A 22,198-nucleotide genomic window follows, 5' to 3' on the forward strand; every position below is an offset into this window, starting at 1 on the left:
GATTGATTGTTGCGTTTTGTTGACATGGTTGGATCCACGGATGCTGAGTGAGAGTCCGAGGCAACCAAACCGGATTTCTCATGCAACAAACCAGATATTGTCTGCAGACTTCTCCTTAGGCTTTCAATTCCACGTTTAAAGCCTTCGATTTTAAGATCAGATCAACAATAAATAGACTATCTAAACCTGGTTGCATTCCTGAAGATGACTAGGTTTTCCTTTGATGAACTCAATTAACTTTGAAGACAGATTGATAATCTCATTAAGCATAGACAGTCCGCGATTCTGTAGACAGCATACATGATCCTGCAGTTCGTTGTCAAACTTGAAGGTTAATCCGATAATTTCATTTCCATTACCCTTAATTGATTCAACAAATAGATATTCTCGCGTCGAAGAGAGTAAGCTTCAAGCCTATAAGACTCTACTTCCTTTCTTAATGCCAATTCTACTCCAGTTAACCTCATTGCTCCCTTGTAATTTTGCACTGCTTTCATTCTTTTCCATAGATTGCTTCTGGTCGATCTCCTTACCGTATCCATCTCTCAACCCTTCAATCATTTTCTCTTGCTCGGTGCATGTTCGGAGTAGTCTGGTAACGGACTTTTGCAATTCCTTGCACTCCTTCTCTTTCTCTTCGAGATTTCTTCTAACGCAAGCTACATCTTCCATTGCTGCTCTATGCTTCTCTTGTGACTCGGAGAGATTTTGACTTGGATCTTGATTCTCATCGTTCATCTTTTCAACCCTTCTCATCAACTCTTTAAGTTGTTGTTCTGAGTACTTCGTAAGGCTTCTGTTTTCAGTTTCGCTGTCATTGAAGGAAGAGACTTCTCTCTGAAGTGAAACGTTTTGCTCTGCTAACTCTTGAACTCGATCACGAAGCCTTCGCTCTTCTAACCTATACTTCTCAAGCTTAACCGACCAATCACTTGACCTTCTATCGAACTCCTTTCGAATCGCAACTGTGTCTCATGCTTTGCCTTCTCTAGTTTTTCAATCTGTGACTCCATTTCTTCCCTCGCCATTCTCAGTTCCTCCCTAGCACTCGCTCTCTCGTCAATTCTAGACTGTTGAAGATCCAAAACCTCGAGGGCTAGCTTTTTTTCTCCTCTTTTAGGTGCTGAAACAGACCGAATGAGCGATGAAACATCAAACCCACCGTTACAAATAAAGCTTCCTGCTCATGAGCTTCAGAAAGAAGCAAGGCTCTTTCCTTGGCATGTTTAGATCGTCTTTCTAACTCGACTACTGAATCATCTTCAGAAGAATTTAAACCGTCAGGGTTCCCTCAATGAAACAATTTTTGTAAGGCTCATCCATTTCCAATTTGGACTCAGGACGCATATTCAAGTATCCACCATATACATCTTCCTTTGTGATCGGAATATGACGGTTGAATCCCTTTGAACTTGATTCTGAGACAACATGAGTCTGTGAAAGCCTCTCAATCACATTCTTTGCAACCATTCGTGGCGACTCATGCCCGAATCCATTTCCACCCTATCTCTAGATGAAAAGTGAAGACGAGTGCTGTCACCATTCCTAAATGAATGAGACTGTTTTTCTCTTTGACACTCTGTGTCGGAGATGAAGGTGCAGTATATCGAGCTCCCGGTGGATGCCTCCGACCACCATTTCCTGGAGTTGAACTGTTCCTTAACTTGCTAATTTCCGGAAGCTGTTCTCCGTCAATATAGCGATCGATAACTTGGGCCGACACATTGCTAGAGCAAGAGGAAGAGCTGCCAGATGAATCATGGTGCAGCCTCAAAGAACCAGAAGAACACGGCCTCTCGAAACTGATAATTTCTGTTTCACATCGTTTTGCCTTAGATTTCTTCTCAGGCATATGAGCCCTGCATCTGGAACAAACCGCAAGAACATCAATGCTACTCCATATGATTTATAGAAGTGAAAAAAAAAATACTAATGTCATATCCAAGCACACCAAATGCCTTACAGCGATTGGTGATCATACTGCTGTTGGAGGAAGAACAATTTTGTTGTCCAAGCTCATTGCCTGATGACAAAGAACGACTCCGAACAAGACTAGAAGCATTACTGAAGCTGGGGCTATCAGACATTAGCTTCCAACTGTAGTCAGCCATGTCAACAAGTTGATCATTCAACCAACTTTCTGATGTTTTCCCCTGGTAAACTTGTTTATCCGTTGATTCCGAAAGAACCTTGGTGTACCACTGCTAGAAGAGGAAGATTTGAAGAAAAACAGTTTCTTCATCTCTATATATATCATCAATTAGAGCAGCTTATGAAAATGGAATGAGTCCCAATCCCTTTTATAACATAACAATCCTCAAAGAATGGACCTCAATAAACCTGTAAACAATTATATAAACCATAAAAGTGAGTTGTAAAAAGGGTAAAGGGCATTATTAACACACAAAAAACATCATCAAGATCACTAGAAATACAACTGAAAAAATTCAGATATTTATATTGTTTTCGTGTTATCTTTTTCATGTCATAATCATATCTAAAATGTTATTATATATAACAACTTGTTATACATATATTGACATCTTCATGTAATTGTGTCGTGTGTTTTTTCATGGCTTCTCATGTTTTAATTTTTTTTTCTGGTATCACGTTCATGGTAATGGAATATCAAATAGAAGAAAAAAGAATGCATATGCAGCATTGAGATGTCAATCATGAAAAAGAACATGATATAGAGAAATCATACACTGGTTATGTATTGACAATATTAAAATGCGAAAATCATAAAAGTAAAACTCAGATCTTATGATTCATTAGTTGGCAGACTCTCAGTTCTAATTAAGGATTAGGATTTATTTCAGTGTTTTACTCGTATTAAAATATGAGAATGATATATTATCCTCTAAATACTGAATACATGAAAAACTATAAGAAAATTAATATAATCATTTCAAGATACACACTTGTATCTGACATTGCTTACATCCGAATCCAACTCAGCTGGGACAAAGCTATGAGAAACCTAAACGCCAAAACTAGGGTACCAAGATAAAAAAAAGAACCGTTAGTAATTAAGATTCGGCAAAAGACAGAAAAATAAAAAATAGAAGTTCAAAAGGAAAATAAGAACCTGAATACAGTACAATAACTTTAATTTATGTCTAATATTTATACCTACGAAAAGATTACAAAAAATTCTAATGTCTCGGTATCAAACAGTATTTATATCCTACACCCACTTGAAGCTGGCTCACATCACATGTACCTTTTTTATTAGGAAAATATAAATATAATGTTTTAAAAAATAATTTCAGTTGCCTACAAAATGATTTAAAGAAACAAAATTATGTATATGAAACAGATAGGCCAAGAGTAATGCTTAAGATGAATCTAAATTCACCACCATTTCGACTCTTTAGAAACCTTTATTAACCAAAAAAAAAAAGACCTTTAAGAAGAATAAAGAAATAAAATTAATTTCATGAAATTCTGACAAAAAACAAGGATCCCAGAGTTGAGTGATCATCAAATAAAATAATAATAATTCCATTATGAAGGAAAAACGAAAACCTTAAGTAAATTATAAATACTAAATATAAAACAATACAGTTGAAATCAATCTGTTGATGATTGCCTTAGCTTACCAAGAAAAAATCAGAAGAAAACATTTGAATTTTAGAAACAGAGCTTGAGAAAACACTCGGTGAAAACTTCCTTTTCCAGTTCAACTTTTCTCAGCAACCAAACAGACCCAGTGAAAAATAGTCACACACACACAAAAAAAAAAAACAAAACAAAAAAGAAACAGACTTCACTTTTCAAACGGTCAAAATTTTCTTTCCTCAAAAGCCCAAAGACGAGTAATTTAAATAAAAATCAATATAGTAATTCACGAACTCGATACACTGAAAGAAAATCTTTGCATTTAGTACTTACCATTAAAGGAGAGAAACTGTATGTTGTTAAGAAGTTTAAGTTGTCTCAAAATTCGAATTAGAAAATAATAATAATCCCTCGAAATTTAAGGTTCTTAAAACAGAAGTTATTAGAGATCGTTTGCGATTTTGGTTTTAACGGCGACGGAACGGAGAAAATATGAGAAAAGGTTCAGGGTATTTTCGTCTTTGAACTAACGCTTTTGCGTTGAGTATTATATACTAATTATTTTTTTATACAAATGCCTGAATTTAATAAGAGGATAAATCCAGTTTAGTACGTTTAAATTTTCGTTCATTTTATTTACTGATGTTAATTGAATTAAAACTTAATTCATACTCATTGTTAAATTAAATATTTTTTATAATGATATAATTCATAGAAAATACAATTCACTATTATAAATTAAATTTACTAAAACATATTACATTTGGATTTTTAAGAATTTGAATTTATTATTGTCTCGTTAAATAAAATAGTAAAATATTTACTATTTAATAAAATACGAGTTGATTGAAAAATATTATTAGGAGAAATACTAAAAATCTTGAATATATAAATTAAAATAAACATGAAAAATATTAAAAAATTGAATTTAATGTTAATTTAAATTAAATTTGTGCAGCCGTAGGAGTTTTACTTTTTATTCTATTAACATGGTTATTATTACCGCAATTTAAAGGTTATAAATTCGAATGTTTCTTCTAATGCTCTGATCGAATAAAATTGAATGCAAATTTGTCTAAGTGGCTATTTGAATATTAATTAAATTTAATAAAACTATTTGTAGAAAATAAAAATTAGTAGATAAAGATTATTATTATTTTGTTATTTTACCAAAAAACCAAACTAGTGGACATAATCTCCAAGCTTTTTTCTAAATGGAAAAAAAAACACACAAGACGAAGACGTGACTTTTTCATTAAACATAATGATGCCAATTCCCTTAATTCATGCAACTTCTTTGGGATTACAAGAATCATTTTCTTTCTCAATGCAAAAGCCAAACGATGATTACACAATAAAAGATATATTTTATGAAATGCATAATAATTAATTTTGTACTCCAATTTTATTTTTTTAATGTTCATTTAATTTTATCTCTTTTAATTCTTTAATTTATATTGTTTATCAAATCATTTCAAATTTCATGAAAAAGTTAATGCTTGTTAACTTTTCTAACATATCATTTACATGAATGCCATGTCAACAATTAATTAATTTTTAAAATTAAAAATATTTTATATTTATACTTTTTAATTTTTAAAATATTTATAATTTTTAAATTTAAAAAAAATTAATTAATTGCTTATGTGGTATCCACGTGGCAATCCATATGTATTTGATGTCAATAAAGCTAACTTTTGCATCTATTTTGGGGTTTGATTTGGCAAACAACTACCTCCTTAACTAATCAGCCTATTACTACAGTGGAGTGTCCCTAAATTAATTTTTTTTCTATAACCACTCTTTTTTGAACTCATTTGTCTGATCAATAATACAATGGAGCAAACAAAGCATTATTGAGCTACTCAACAGTTTCAAACATTGGAGTGTAAAACTATTGCTAAGGTATTCGTTATAATTTATAATCAAATTATTGAATTTAGGATCAAGAAATTCTAAATGCATTAAAAGAACCCTGCTACAGACTTAACTGTATTGATACTTAAGTTGTTTTAGGAATCAATTTTCAAACAACTATCCTAAGCTAAACATGCTTCATCAACTTCCACAATTTTCTAAATTAGTCGAAGAGTTATTATCCTCATCGAACATCACCGATATCAATATACTCATCATAGTTTTAGTAGTTATTTGGCATTTGTATGTAATGGCAAAATGAATGACAAAATGCATGAATGTTAAAGCATCTATCTACAGTATAATATATGTACAACACAACACACCCCAAACCTAAGGGATGTATTGTCCTTAATGCATGAACAATGAAATATGGCAAAAATGCAAAAACAACTATCAACTATAAAAATGCCATGACAACTAAATATGAATGCATGAAACATATAGTATAAAATAAAAGAAAGAAAAACAAAAGCTTGGAAAGAATTGATGTTACTCTATTTGGGTTGGGTGGATTTCTTGGTAACTCGTTTGTAGTGCTGCTTCCTTTCTATTTCACCAGTATCATCTTGGACAGATTTTCTAGTAGTTTGCTTGTAGCACTTCCGTTTTAGCTGGTTAATAGGCACATTTTCTTCGTCATCAGTGTCTGACTTTGTGAGATCATCAATCAGTTGATGAACTACACATTCTTGTTCTATCATAGGTGCAGTGGTCAGCGTAGTGGTGGTGTCTGTAGGTGTAGTAGCTTAAGTCATGTCATCATCTTCCTTCTTAGATTCAACATGGACATATTCGATTTTCTCTGCTTCTCCTTCTGGTTTTGTGGTCTTCTTCTCCATAATAGTTTCTTCTCCATCGTTATCATTCTCCTTTAGCTCCAACAATAATTCCTTAGGAAAAATAGGGAATGGAGGCATGGGTTGGGTAAAGTTCTTCTGAAGAGATTTCTTCATGGCCTAATCTCTTCGTCGGATATACCCTCAAAAGAGAGCCATTTCCTCTTGAGTGCAGCCAAAATCAATGGCTAGCCTGTGTTGGTGTTTCTCCAGTATGCGAAATTTTTGTTGCAACATCTCAAGCGCATCAATCACTTTCTGCAAAAAATTACTATGAGATGTTGATAGAGCAATATCAGTAGGCAGAAATGGTGATGATGTAGATGTGGAGCCCAGATGCCTTGCATTTTCCTCTTCAGAAAATCTTAGGGCGAGTTGCTTTGTGATGGCTCATTTGTTAGGGATTGTATCTTAATTCGTTTGAATAGGAGCCTTCGCTCGCTGACAAAATGTTGTAATGAAGGATGGAAAATTTAAGGCACTAGCATTCTTTTGAGAGTAGCGGTGGACTTCTCTAAAAATAATGCTTCCAACATTGATCTTTCACCCGTCATAATCGAGTGCAATAATAACATGCGTTCTTTTGAAACAGTTAAGTTGTGAGTAGAAGGGATGAGACAAGTTTTGAGGAAATGATACCAGACTCTATAGTGAGGCTTTAACAATACCCGGTCAATGGTATAACAATCATTTCTAGAAACCGTCCACTTCATCCCCTCGACACATAAATCTGTTAGTACTTGTGAGAGTCCTTTAGTGGTCATAGACTTGACAATTTGGGCGTGTTTGTCTGGGCCGTCAGATAACCCATATTGTGCATTAATGGAGTCTTCATTGAACATCACCGATACACCGCACACATATATAAAGGCATCGTCCGGAAAGGTGAGATAAGCATAAAAATCTTTCACTAACTTGGTGAGAACATCATCGAAGTGGATACAAAAGATTTTCCATCCATGTTTCTCCACTACAGAAGAAATAGCTTCAGAGTAACCCATAAACGGAGCATCTTGAAAAAGGAAACCTTTTTCCAAACAAAATGGCCACTTTGATATGTTCTGGGTATACTTCTTTTATGTAATTTTGCTAAAAAATGTTTGTAGAGGTATAGGGGTGGAAGAGGATGGTGCTTGGCGAGCCATTGTATCAACAATAGTGACTGAAAAAATAAAAAAGGTGAGACCTTTACAGTTTGAATGGAGTAAAAACAGAAAAGGTTGAAGAAAATGAAACGAAAAATAAGTTAGAAAGAAGTAAAATGATTAAGGTAAACGTAAGAGAAAATATAGCGATGGCGTGTTGGCTAAGATTAACCTAAGAGTGTACCCTGCCACAAACAAAGGAAAAATTAAGCGAGAAAAACAAAATAGCAGAAAAATCAAGAAATTAAAATTAACTAATGTAATGAATGGGCTGATGTCTACAATCGTTAGCCATAATGTGCCTATAAAAAATAATAACAAGTAAATAAACTTATTGAAGAAACAAAACACAAAATTAAGAGCAATGAATATAATAGAATAAGAAAGAAATATGAAATGGTTCGAAAATTGATGGAACTTTTAACACGAATTATAAGGGCTCTAAAGTAGTGATTTAATCATTGGCCATTGACTTTGAAATTAGAACCAGACAGTCTTGTTGTCTTTAACTTGTACAGCTCCATAAGGACAAACATGTACTATCTTGAATGGACCAGAGCAATGAAATTTCAATTTGCCAGGAAATAATTTAAGTCTAGAATTGAATAACAGGACTTGTTGTCCAGGTACAAATTACCGTGGCAAAATTTTGTTATCATGCCATTGCTTTATCTTTTCTTTGTACAACTTGACATTCTCATAGGCTTGTGCTCGAAATTTTTCCATCTCACTCAACTCCAATAGGCGGTGGGTACCAATAGCACTCCAATCCATATTAAACTTCTTAATTTTCGAATATGTCTTATGTTCAAGTTCAACGGGCAAATGACAGGGTTTCCCATAAACAAGCTTGAAGGGCAACATCCCCAATAGCGTCTTGAATGTAGTGCGATATGCCCATAAAGTTTCATCCAATCTGGATAACCAATCTTTTCAATTGGGATTGACTACCTTCTTCAGAATTTGTTTAATCTCTCTATTAGAGACTTCTGCCTGCCCATTTGTCTGAGGATGGTATGCCGTGACAATTTTATGTTTAACTCCATACCTGTTTAGAGTATTAGCAACTAATTTGCAATCAAAATGTGAACCTTCATCACTAATTAGAGCACGATGAGTACCAAACCTATTAAAAATATTCTTATGGAGAAATTTCAGTATCGATTTGGCATCATTTGTTGGTAAAGTAACAACCTCAACCCATATGGAGACATAATCAATATCTAAAAGTATGTATGCATTGCCTTAAGAAGGTGGGATTGGTCCCATAAAATCAATTCCCTAAACGTCAAATAGTTCTACTTCTAAAATAGTTTGCAAGGGCATCTCATACCTCCTCGAAAGATTTCCAGTTCTTTGATAGTGATTGCAAGCTTGGAAAAATTCATGAGCATCTTTAAACATGGTTCGCCAACAAAAACTTGATTGGAGAATTTTAGCTATAGTTCTCATGCCTCCAAAGCGCCCTCTAGATGGTGCTGGATGACAATAATACTTTAAATCTCGTCATCTAGAACACACTTCTGAATTATCTGGTCTGCACACTGTTTGAATAAAAACGGCTTATCACAGTAATACTGCTTGCCATCATGGAGAAACTTTTTCCATATTTGATTTGTGAGGTCAGGTGGTAGCAGTCTACTAACCAAAAAATTTACAATATCAGCATACCATTGTAATGCCATGGCAACTAACAGTTGCTAATTTGGAACATCATCCTGAATGCGCGCAATATGACCGTCTTCATTTCCTGCTTCAATTCGAGATAAGTGATCAGTCACTTGATTTTCTATGCCTTTCCTATCTCTAATTTCTAGATCAAATTCATGTAATAACAATATCCATCAAATCAACCTGAGCTTGGCATCTTTATTTGTCACCTAGTATTTAATAGCAGAGTGGCCCGTATAAATCGTCACTTTAGTGCCTACTAAATAAACCCTGAATTTGTCAAAGGCAAATACCATAGCTAACAGCTCATTTTCAGTGGTGGTATAATTTAGCTGTGAATTAGTCAACGTACGACTTGCATAGTAGATAGCATGAAATACCTTGTTCTTTCTTTGCCCAAGCACTGCCCTTATGGAAAAATCACTTGTATCACACACAAGTTCGAAAGGTAACATCCAATCTGTGTTATGACTATTGGTGCCGTGACTAGCCATTTTTTCAACTCCTCAAATGCTTGTAAGCACTGACCATCAAAATTGAAAGATCTATTGTGTTCTAACAATGTACACAGGGGTTTTGATATTTTCAAAAAATCTTTGATGAATCATTTATAGAATCCTGCATGGCCAAGAAAACTGTGAATACCTTTAATTATGGAGGGTTGCAACTGCTTATTTTTTAGTGGTGTCGAAAATAGTAGTTTCGAGACCAAAAATTTGATGAGTAAGTTTGTAAATATTATTATTTAATATTTATGAGTCAAATGTGATTTTAAAAGGATTTTTTATATGATAATTTATGCTATTCGAGTGATTAATTAAGTTCAAGTGGCAAGACCCTAAAGTCAAGTGGTTTTAGAAAATGAGATATCGAGACCTCGTTTCTATAAATCGAGCCGTAAATATTTTTATAAATATTTACAGAGTGTCATTAAGGTGGTATTAAATATTTGTTATGAAATTTTAACGTTTCTATAGTTAAGTAATTTAAAAGGACTAAATCGTGAAAGATGTAAAATTTGATCACTAATTGGTTTGAGTGATTAAATGACTTATTAATTAAAGTTAAAGGGACTTGAATGGTAATTAAACCATTCAAGTAGTTAGTGGACATTTATGGGCATGAATTTGGTGTTTTATTTAATTATTGACTAAGGTTAAAATGGTAATTTGATAACTAAATTAAATAAAGCTAAAATGTTTTATCATCTTTTACATTTCTCCATCACCGAATTCAAAAGGGAGAAGAAGCCATTTTTGAGCATGGAGGTTTCTGCAAGTTCAAATTCTAGATTGGTATGTGATTTTAGCCTTGTTTCTAATAATTTTTATGTTTTTGATATCGTTACAACTAGGTCTAGCTAGCCTGTACCTTCGATTTTGAAACTGTTAAAGATTTTGAATGTTGTCATTGATGAATCTAGTGATTTTTTTATGTTAAATGATGAATTTGAGATATTAGTTGTTATTTAAAGGTCTTTTGTTAAGTGATTTTTGATAAATTTATCGATTAGGGACTAAATTGTTAAAATAATAAAAGTACAAGGATTTGATGTGGAATTTTTATAAATATGGTCTGTATTGGAAGCTATGAACATTTGGCTAAGCTAAAATTTGGGTAAAAGTGGTTAATTTGCATGTTTTAGGCTTAAGGACTAAATTGAATAAAAGTAAAATGTTAGGGGTAATTTTGTAAAAATGTAAAAATACTAAATTGCATAGAATAATTAGTTTTACTATCTAAATTAATAAATTGAATGAAATTATTAATTTAGATCAAGACCGAGTGGAAAAATCGAGGAAAATAAAAAATTACCAAAAAGCCCCTATACTTCGACATTTCTGCAATTTGGCCAGGTAAGTTCGTACAGTTTAGAATTTAATATCAATATGAATTTTTGAGTATATTATCATGGAACAATTTATATATTTATTTTTAATTGTTGGTAACGAATGGTAAATTGAGATATATTATTAAATTTGATGCTCGGTTTGATGCAAGATAGAGTACAATCGTGATTTGGTGTGTTACGGGGGTTTGGAATGGAGATGGTAGTGGAGGGAGATATCTGTATATTACCCGAGTAAACTGAGGTTCAACATTTGTTACGAACTCTTGTGTTATACTCTCTGTCTGGCGTGTTTCGGTTGGATTAGCTCTTATAAGCTTTTGTTTGGTGTGTTCGGTTGATCTGATGTTGTACTCTTATCCGTAAGTCGTTCTTCGAATTAAAAATTTGGTAAGGTGATTTTTTAATGAATTTGATGAATTTTCTATTCAATTGAGTATTCAAATGATTTATATCATGAAACCTATGAAAAAGGAATGAAAAGAAAATGTTAAATGAAGGTATGTCTATGTTCATGAAATTGATGATTTCAAGTGAGGTTATTCATGTTTAATGACTTATCCTATGTTAATTCAAGTGAATTTTGAATTAATGCACTAAAATGTGTTGTTGATGATGCTTAAGCTTGTGCCAAGCTATTGGTTGGATTTTATTATGTTTGCTTTTAAAGCCATGCATTGAAATGCTAAGTGTCCAAATGGAAATATGCTTATGTTCATGAAAGGGTGGTAAGAATCAAACCATGTATTTTCTAATAAAATGGTTTATCATGTGGGTGATGTTTATGCTTATGTCTTGTATTATGCAAATGAAACAGGTAAGAAAAGGTAAAGAAACAGTAAGTTTAGAGTTGAGATGTAATATGATGAAAAAGGGATTGATGAGTTGAATGATGTACTTATATGTGAAAAACTTACATATACTATGGATGATTTTACCTAGGTCATAAACAATATATACTAATTAGTGAATTGATGTTGTTATTTAAGATTGTGCTAAGTAAATGAAATGGAAAGTAAGTAAATGGAATGGTAAGAAAGTAAATGGAGTGGTTCATAATATTATGAAAAGGTTAATGATTGAGTAATATGTTTTACAAATCCTATTATGTTAGGAATGAAAAATATGTGATATTAATGAACTTAATCATTTATGAGTTGATGGTTAAAAAAAGTTTGATAAACTTTGTGGAATTGGTTTAGGTTTATATTACCTATAAAGTTCATTATTAAATGGCATGTTATGTTTAAAGTTTATATGAGCTTACTAAGCATTCATTGCTTACATAGTTATTTTCCTTTACTTTTTAGATTATCGGAAGCTCGACCGGTTTGGCAGCTCATCAGAGACCTATCACACTATCCAGTGATTATATCGGTAGTTTTTGATGTATGGATTAAGGTTATAATGACATGTATAGGTGGAATTGTGTTTGATGAACTAGTTGTTATGTTTGGCTTGTAAATATGGTAATATGGTTGGTGTGTTTTTGCCATTTGATGTCTTGATGGTTGGTGTATTTTTGCTAAATTGATGCATGGTTTAAATGACCAAAGTGGTATGTGTGGACATGGTTGAAATGTGGTCAATAAGGTTATATGTTGATATGGAATTTAGTTAAGGTTGTTTGGATGAAACATGATCATTTTGATGCAAAAGTAAGTATGAATGCTTGGTTATGATTGAGGTGCCTAAATGGAATATTGGTTGAATGAATTTATGGTATATTGAAATAGTCTTATTATGCATATTTTGGCACGTTTTGGTGCCTGATCACAGGTTCATTTGGCTTGTAAGTACTTGTTGAAATTGGGTGAAAAAAAGGCTGGATTTTGGCCTATTTCTTATCCACACGGCCTAATACACAGGCGTGTGTCTTAGCCGTGTGTGACACACGGCTAAGACACGACCATGTGTCCCTTGTAGGTCTTAAAGGTTGTTATTTGGATTGTTACACGGCCTGGCACACGAGCGTGTGGCTTGGCCGTGTGACCCAAGTCGGAGAGTTACACGGGCACGAACATGGGCTGGGACACGACTGTGTGTCCCTATGTTGATTGTAAACGGCTTGAGACACGAGCGTGTGTCTCAGCCGTGTGAGTCACACGGCCTGGCCACACGGCTGTGTGACCCCTGCAGTCCAAATTTTTCAACTTTTTCCTAAACTTTCTAAATGTTTTCGATTTAGTCCCGGACTGTTTCTATAGTATTTTTGGGGCCTCGAGGGCTTGATTAAGGGACGTTATGAATGTATTTGAATGTAATTAGATTATGTTTGCATGATGTATGAATTGAATGGTTTATTATTCTGTTTGTTCGGTAATACTCCGTAACCCTATTCTGGCGACGGATATGGGTTAGGGATGTTATAAGGGTGGTGGCAATTTCTCAATAACTTCAATTTTCTTTGTCAACAACAATTCCTTGCAATGAAATTTTATGTCCCAGAATGATGCCTTCACAAACCATGAAATGACATTTCTTCCAATTGAGAACAAGGTTGGTTTCTTCACACTGAAAAAGAACTAATTCCAATTTTTTAAAACAATCTTCAAAAGTATCGCTAAACACCAAGAAGTCGTCCATAAAAACTTCTAAAAATTTCTCCACCATGTCTGAAAAGATTGCCACCATGCAACACTGAAATGTTACAGGGGCATTGCATAATCCAGACGACATTCGTTAGAACACAAAAGTTTGATAAAGACATGTGAATGTGGTCTTCTCTTGATCAGTAAGAGCTATGGCAATCTGGTTATACCCCGAATAACCATCTAGAAAACAATAGAAAGCTTTCTCCGCTCATCGATCTAGCATTTGATCGATAAATGGTAGAAGAAAATGGTCATTTCTTGTTTCTTTTTTGAGCTTCTGGTAGTCCATAAAAACCCTCCATCTTATGATAGTACGAGTAGGAATGAAATTGTTGTTATCATTGCTTCCCACAATGACACCCCCTTTTTTAAGTACACATGGAACATGGCTCATCCAAGAACTATCTGAAATTGGGTATATGATTCCAGCATACAACCATTTGATAATATTCTTTTTGACAACTTCATTCATAATGGGATTGAGTCTTCTCTACTGCTCGATAGATTTGCCATGGCAATCCTCTATTAATATTTTGTGCATGTAGATTGTTGGACTGATTCCTTTGATATCCACAATCGTCCATCCCAATGCTTTCTTATATTTCTTCAAAACTTTCAATAATTGAGCTTCTTGATCTAATGTCAGTGCTACAGAAATAATTACTAGCAATGTGTTGTTGTCTCCCAGGTAAGCATACTTCAAATGTGCTGGAAAAAGCTTCAATTCCAACATAGGAGGATCTTCTATGGATGGCCGAAGAGGTTTAAAAGAATGGTCCAATAAATTTAATGATTCGAAACTTTTCCTTGCTCCATTCTCGATTTGCTTAACATCCATCAGTTCACCAAGCTCTTCAATCATTTCTACTTCAATCAACTCAAATAAATCTGCATCATCATTATAGTTATTGTGATAAAAATCTGCCATTTCTTCCTGAACTATTGTGTCAACTATCTCCATAGTGTGACATTCTTCATCTGTATCTACACACTTCATAGCATCGAAAATATTAAACCTTATTTTCTGATCATTAACTCTCATAGTTAATTCACCTTTTTGAACATTAATTAATGTTCTGCCATTTTCTAGAAAAGCTCTCCCAAGTATGATTGGTACCTCTTTATCAGCCTCACATTGCACAATAATAAAAGTTGCTGGAAAAATAAATTTGTCAACTCTTACCAACATGTCTTCTATTTTACCTTCTAGATATGCATATGAACGACCAGCTAATTGGAAAGTGACAGTTGTTGGTCTTGCCTTCCCTATTCCAGCTTCTTAAAAATAGACATAAGCATTAGATTTATACTCGTACCTAAATTACATAGTGCTTTGCCTACATAATGGTTTCCAATAGAGCAAGATATATTAAAACTCCCTAGATCCTTCAGTTTTGGTGGCAATTTGTTTCTTAGCATTGTTGTACATCCTTCAGTGAGAGCAACAGTTTGAATTCTGTAACACCCCGAACCCGAAACCGACACCGGAGTCGGACACGAGGTGTTAACTGACTTTAACCCCTTATAAAATTTATTTTCCAGACACTGCCCAATCTGTGTACCAGTCGTTTTAAAAATCATATCTTGAGTTTCGTAACTCAAAAATCAGTTTCGTGATTTTTCCCAGAAACTAGACTCATGTGCCCATCTATGTATTTTTTTCTAGAATTTTTGGTCAGGCCAATTAGTACAGTTTATTAGTCAAAGTTTCCAATGTTGCAGGGGTCGACTACACTGACCTTTGCCCATTACGACTTGGATATCTCCCTGCACGAGGCTTCAATACTGATGCCGTTTGTTTCTATGAAAACTAGACTCAGAGAGGAATCTGTACATATATGGTACGACTCCTAATTATCTCTGGTTAATTTATAATGAATTTCCAAAGTCGGAGCAGGAAATCCAGAAACCGTTCTGGCCCTGTCCCACAAAAATCTGATTATCTCTTAATATACTGCCCATATGATCTTTTCGTTACTTCCTCATGAAAACAGACTCATCGAGCTTCGATTACATAATTTATTCATCAATTAATTCCACTCCTACTATTTTTAGTGATTTTTCAATCTCATGACACTGCTGCTGCCAGCATCTGTTACGAAAGTAACTAGGTCCATTTCATGCCTACCCTTGATCCAACTCAATCGAACATTCATGCCATTTTCGCATGGCTTAAAGTTTACATGCCAAAGTTCAAACACAACGTAATAGCTTATACATGCCAAAATGTTCTTCTAAGCCAACTAAGAAGAAAGTACCAAAACTTGCTATCCGGTGTGATGACTTCGATGACGGCCTGACCCCGCAAAAAATAGATGAGTCCAAGCAACCTATAATGGGTGACAAGGAAACACCGAGTGAGTTTATAACTCAGTAAGTGATAAGCAATGCACTACCATCCATCAATAACATTATCACAAGAGGAAACAAAATGGAACGAGACAATTTACTCCATCCATACCGAACCATACCATAGTTCCTCCAACCTATCGATTCCGTTTCATATCAATTCATGCATTCACATTCCATATACTCATCAATAGGACATTGAGGCATTTTCATAAATCAATTTATTTTCGTTACAATCAAACGACTAAACGGCCTTTCACCCATCCTACGATAAATTTTATGTACGTGACTTCAAGTATATTTGTCACATAGGTTCAAACTTACCGAGCTCAACACCAAGTATAAGCATAGCACCTATTAGCCATGTACTCAAGACACTTACCCGATCCGCTGTCCGCGATCGACTCAATAGTGTCGCACACATAGTGTCCATAATGATTCACGAATGTATATTGAGTCCGCACACTCAGTGCTATATAATCAACTCGCACACTTAGTGCTACGTAATCAAATCGCACACTTAGTGCTACATAGTCAAACTCGCACACTTAGTGCCGCATGGTCAATTCGCACACTTAGTGCATCATATTCATTTCGCACACTTAGTGCAACATAGTCAAATCGCACACTTAGTGCTGTACAATTTAATCCCGCGCACTTAGCGCCAATCTCATGGTCATAAATGGTTATACCCGCACGTTTAGTGCCGAGATCAACAACTCAGTACACCTTACCTCTTTTCATTCAACAATTTCATCATCACATACGTACATGCATATATATATGTATATTTATTCATTCCATTCAGCATCAATACATAAACATTATGACCATTTGAAATGATACCAACTACATGCTTAATGACTTACTTTATGTTGGGTAAAATAATTCCGAGTCGGCTACTCGATGACCTTCGATTTCCCCTTGTTGGACGCCTCTCCTTTAGGTTCTTGAGCTTAAATAAACAAATCAACTAGTTTAATTACCTTGCTAGTTATTTATAAAAATACACATATCATCCCAACTCGACACAAGAGTCAAATTCATCACTCAAACATTCACACCAATCTATTTGAATATTTTGGCCGAAACCCTCAATTGGCTATCATAGCCTTAATATTTCAATATAAACATGTATACATCAAAGGCAAATTTAAACACTTAACCCTTATACTCAATAATGAAACCAAACCGTATACCTAATTATTAAACACATCACTTCCAAATGCATGTATTAACTAACATATATCCAATCCACATGCCAAGTTACCATGAATAAATTAAACTTATATATATATATATATAACCTTTCATACCCTTGTATCTAATGTCATAAGAATAGCCGAATGTCCAAATTAACCAAGCTTAAAGGTTTAACCTTCAACACTTTAATATTCCACAACCTATTCTTCAAGGCTTCAAATATAAAGTGATTAACATTTATACTCTTATGCCGAATTAGCTAACACTTTTAATCCATAGCCAAATGTCATTAAACCTAAACCACCATGAAAATTTTACTTATCACCTCATACCTTATTATCAAATTGAACTAATTATGCTTATAAAAATGATATCAAACCGAAACCTTTTGATAATTAAGCCTCTAATTATTTATTTCAATTACCCAAACGAAATTTTCTCACATTTAACACTTATTTACCAACCAATTGTTGAAGACAAACAAAATCTCCTTTCCTCCCTTGACAACCACAACCGAAAGCTCAAATCAACCTACTTGGCCAAACATCAAACCTCCTAACAATCAAAACTTAAGCCATGGAATGATTAGAACTTGAACTAACCATCTTCTTTATACAAAATTTTCCAAGGGTTTCAAGGTACTTACCTCTTCTTAATCCTCATCCAAACCGAACATAAGCAAGAGAACTCTTTCTTCTTCCTTTGATTTTTCGGTCAAGAAGAGCAAAGAGGATGAAGCCTTTTTTTTTTCTTCTAGTTTCGGCAAAATGGGGGAGCAAGGATGAAACAACTTTGGTTTCTCCTCCCACTTCCCTCATATTTTATTGTTCTTAACACAACATGTTGTCATAAACTTTTATAATATGTTTTACCCATCACCATTTGCCTATCCACTTTGTCATGGCCGGCCACTACTATTTAGGGAGGGGGAATTTGACATGCAAGTCCCCTTTTTCTTCCACATGCACTAATAGGTCCTCATGCATTGACCTATCACATTTTAAAATTTTCTCATATAAGTCCTATTGACTAAATTCACATGCAATCGACTAAATCGAAGCTTGAAATTTTCACACATTCATGATTACATATTCTAGACAATAAACATCACATTCAAACCTTTCGGTGACTCGGTTTAGCGGTCCCGAAACCACTCCCCGACTAGGGTCAATTTTGGGCTGTCACAACTCTCCCTCACTTAAGAAATTTTCGTCCTCGAAAATCTTACCGGTAAATAGGTTTGGATATCATTCTTTCATCGAGCTCTCGGGTTCCCAGGTTGCTTCCTCGATCTCGTGTTTGAGCCATAACACCTTAACCAACGGAACCCTTTTATTTCGCAACTCTTTCACTTCACGAGCTAGGATACGAATCGGTTCTTCTTCATAGCTCAAGTCAGATTGAATTTCAACTTCTGAGGGATTAATCACATGTGACGGATCGGATCTATAACGTCGAAGCATTGAAACATGGAAGACATCGTGCATCCTTTCAAGTTCAGGGGGCAAAATCAATCTATATGCAACCGGCCCCACTCGTTCAGAAATTTCGTACGGCCCAATGAATCTTGGGCTCAACTTGCCTTTACGGCCAAATCTGAGTACCTTCTTCCAAGGTGACACTTTAAGAAACACTTTATCTCCCACCTGATATTCAATGTCCTTTCGTTTTAAATCCGCATACGATTTTTGACGATCTGTGGCTACCTTCAGACTTTCGCGAATTACCTTTACTTTTTGTTCGGCATCTTTAATCAAATCAACTCCGAAAATTTTACTTTCACCAAGCTCGGTCCAAAACAATGGCGTACGGCATTTACGACCGTACAAAGCCTCATAAGGTGCCATCTTAATACTTGATTGAAAACTATTGTTGTAAGCGAATTCAATCAAAGGTAAATACCGTTCCCATGAACTACTGAACTCGAGGATGCAACATCTCAACATATCCTCAAGTATTTGAATTATCCGCTCGGATTGACCATCGGTTTGGGGGTGAAAAGCGGTGCTAAATTGCAGCTTGGTACCCAAAGCTTCTTGCAATTTCTTCCAAAATCGTGAGGTGAATCTCGGATCTCTATCCGACACGATAGAAATAGGTACTCCATGTAATCTCACAATCTGAGAGACATACAATTCGGCTAGTCTATCCAATGAAAGATCCGTACGCACGGGATAAAGTGAGCCAACTTAGTCAGCCTATCAACAACAACCCAAATCGCATCCTTCTTACTTGCGGACAATGGCAGTCCGGACACAAAGTCCATTGTGACTCGGTCCCATTTCCACTCGGGTATCATGATCGGCTGAAGTAACCCTGAAGGCACTTGATGTTCCGCTTTCACTTGTTGACATATTAAACATCTCGAAACAAAGTCGGAGATGTCTCGTTTCATACCATGCCACCAAAACCGACGTTTCAAGTCGTTGTACATTTTCGTGCTCCCGGGTGAATTGACATTCGGCTACAATGGCTTCGTTCAGAATCATCGGAATGAGTTTCGAATTCCTTGGAACACACAAACGACTTCTAAACCTCAAACAACCATCATCATCAATCTGAAACTCCGATTCCTTGTTCGGAACACACTCAGCTCGTTTTGCAACCAATTCATCATCGACTTTCTGAGCTTCACGAATTTGATGAGTCAATAATGGTTTGGCTTTTAATTCAGCTACTAACACATTGTCAGGTAGAACAGACAAGTGTACATTCATCGCTCGCAAAGCAAACAGTGATTTCCGGCTTAAGGCGTCCGCAACCACATTAGCCTTTCCCGATTGGTAATCAATGACAAGCTCGTAATCTTTCAACAACTCAAGCCAACGTCTTTGTCGCAGATTCAAGTCTCGTTGAGTCATCAAATATTTGAGACTTTTGTGATCCGAAAACACATGGCACTTCTCACCAAACAAATAATGTCGCCATATTTTCAATGCAAACACAATGGCGGCTAGTTCGAGATCATGGGTCGGATAATTTCTCTCGTGTGGCTTCAATTGTCTCGACGCATAGGCCACAACTCGACCTTCTTGCATCAATACGCAATCCAACCCAAGTAGGGATGCGTCACTATAAATGACAAACTCTTTACCCGATTCGGGTTGCACCAAAATTGGAGCTTCAGTCAAATGAGTTTTCAGTTGATCGAAGCTTTTCTGACATTTCTCCGTCCATTCGAACTTAACATCCTTTTGATGTAGCTTCGTCATTGGTGTGGCTATCATCGAGAAACCTTTGACAAATCGTCGGTAATAACCGGCGAGCCCTAGAAAGCTCCGGACTTCGGTAACATTTCTCGGAGGCTTCCAGTTAAGTATGGCTAAAATTTTGCTCGGGTCAACTCGAATACCCGATGCGGATACCACATGACCCAAGAAGCTAACCTCTCTTAACCAGAACTCACACTTACTGAACTTAGCATATAACTGCTTATCCCGCAAAATTTGCAACACTAGCCTCAGATGCTCAGCATGTTCGGTCTCATCTCTTGAATAGACCAAGATGTCATCAATAAACACAACTACGAACCGATCCAAATACGGCCTGAAGATCTGATTCATCAAATCCATAAACACCGCAGGGGAATTAGTGAGCCCAAACGGCATCACTAAGAACTCGTAGTGACCGTACCTCGTTCTGAAAGCAGTTTTGGGTACGTCCGAATCTCGAATCCGCAACTAATAATAACCCGATCTCAAATCTATCTTTGAAAACACCGATGCTCCCTTTAATTGATCGAACAGATCATCAATACGCGGTAACAGATACTTATTCTTTATCGTCACTTTATTCAGTTGACGATAGTCAATGCACAACCTCATGGTTCCGTCCTTCTTTTTCACGAACAATACTGGTGCACCCCAAGGTGAGAAACTCGGTCGAGCGAAACCTCTATCCGTCAATTCTTGCAACTGAGCTTTCAACTCTTTTAACTCGGTTAGTGCCATACGATACGGAGCGATCGAAATTGGTGTAGTTCCAGGTACAAGCTCAATACCAAACTCTACCTCCCGAACAGGTGGCAAACCCGGTAACTCTTCAGGAAAAACATCTGGGTATTCACAAACCACCGGCACCGATTCGGGTTTCTTTTCTAACTCCTTGTCATCAAGTACATACGCGAGGTATGCTTCGCACCCTTTCCTTACATATTTTGGGCCAACATTGCTGATATTACAGCTGGCAACCCCCTTAAGTCCGCAGACTCAACTCGGATTATTTCGTTATTTGCGCACCTCAAATCGATAGTCTTGCTTTTGCAATTCACAACCGCATCATGCGCGGTTAACCAATCCAAACCAAGAATAACATCAAACTCGTCGAACGGCAAAAGCATCAAATCGGCCGGAAAACAGGATTCTCGGATTATTAGAGGGCATCTCTTACACACTTTATCAACAAGTACGCATTGACCCAAAGGGTTTGATACTCGAATTACGAGCTCAGTAGACTCAACAGGTAGAGTCTTACTGGTTGCTAAGGTTTCGCATACATATGAATGAGTAGAACCTGGGTCAATCAATGCAATCACATTAGTATCAAAGAGAGTGAAGGTACCAGTGATGACGTCGGGGGAGGATGCCTCCTCTCGTGCGCGAATGGCATATGCTCTAGCAGGAGTACGGTTCTCGGCTCGATCGGCGTATCAGAGGCCCCCTCTGACTACCACCCCTGCCTCCTAAAATTCTCGGTGGTCTACCTCTAGATGTCACTCCACTAGGTCTTGCACCTTGAATCTTATTCTTCTCATCCAGCTCCGTGCAATCTCTAATGAAGTGGTCCTTCGAACCGCATCCGTAACAGGCCCTGCTAGTAGACTTGCCCCAACATTCACCTAGGTGTCGTCTTCCACATTGGGACATTCAGGTTTCTCGTGACGATTATTGCCCACACTAGCTACCGAAGTAGCTCGGGAGCCCATCGATGGTCTTGCCCTGATGGAAATTCCCGCAGTCGCCCTCGACTTATTAATGTCCTCCCTGAACTTCTTTACAGTGAGAACGGAGCTTTACCCGTCGATCTTTTACGATAATCTCTAGCTTCAAATTCAGCCTTCCTCTTCTC

General features: G+C 36.0%; 1 protein-coding gene and 1 long non-coding RNA gene across 4 annotated transcripts; both read right to left on the reverse strand.

The window, feature by feature from the left end:
* Positions 1-1,480: 1,480 nt before the first annotated feature.
* LOC121226446 (uncharacterized) lies at positions 1,481-2,111 on the reverse strand. Its single transcript, XM_041110360.1, has 3 exons — positions 2,049-2,111; positions 1,964-1,983; positions 1,481-1,865 (listed from the first exon to the last, which is right to left on the reverse strand). Exons 1-3 carry the CDS (start codon positions 2,109-2,111, stop codon positions 1,481-1,483), a joined length of 468 nt encoding a protein of 155 aa, XP_040966294.1.
* An 85-nt stretch (positions 2,112-2,196) lies between these two features.
* Positions 2,197-3,926, reverse strand: LOC121226445 (uncharacterized). Of its 3 annotated transcripts, none has more exons than XR_005924261.1 (3): positions 3,898-3,926; positions 2,925-2,996; positions 2,197-2,340 (listed from the first exon to the last, which is right to left on the reverse strand). It is a non-coding gene; the product is annotated as an uncharacterized lncRNA (long non-coding RNA). The 3 variants fall into 3 exon arrangements; XR_005924260.1 differs by lacking the exon at positions 3,898-3,926 and adding an exon at positions 3,606-3,690 and having other exon boundaries at positions 2,945-2,996; XR_005924259.1 differs by lacking the exon at positions 3,898-3,926 and adding an exon at positions 3,606-3,690.
* Between the last annotated feature and the right edge of the window lie 18,272 nt (positions 3,927-22,198).

This window comes from Gossypium hirsutum, unplaced genomic scaffold, assembly GCF_007990345.1.
Source record: "Gossypium hirsutum isolate 1008001.06 unplaced genomic scaffold, Gossypium_hirsutum_v2.1 scaffold_184, whole genome shotgun sequence".
In the NCBI taxonomy this organism is placed as follows: Eukaryota; Viridiplantae; Streptophyta; class Magnoliopsida; order Malvales; family Malvaceae; genus Gossypium; species Gossypium hirsutum.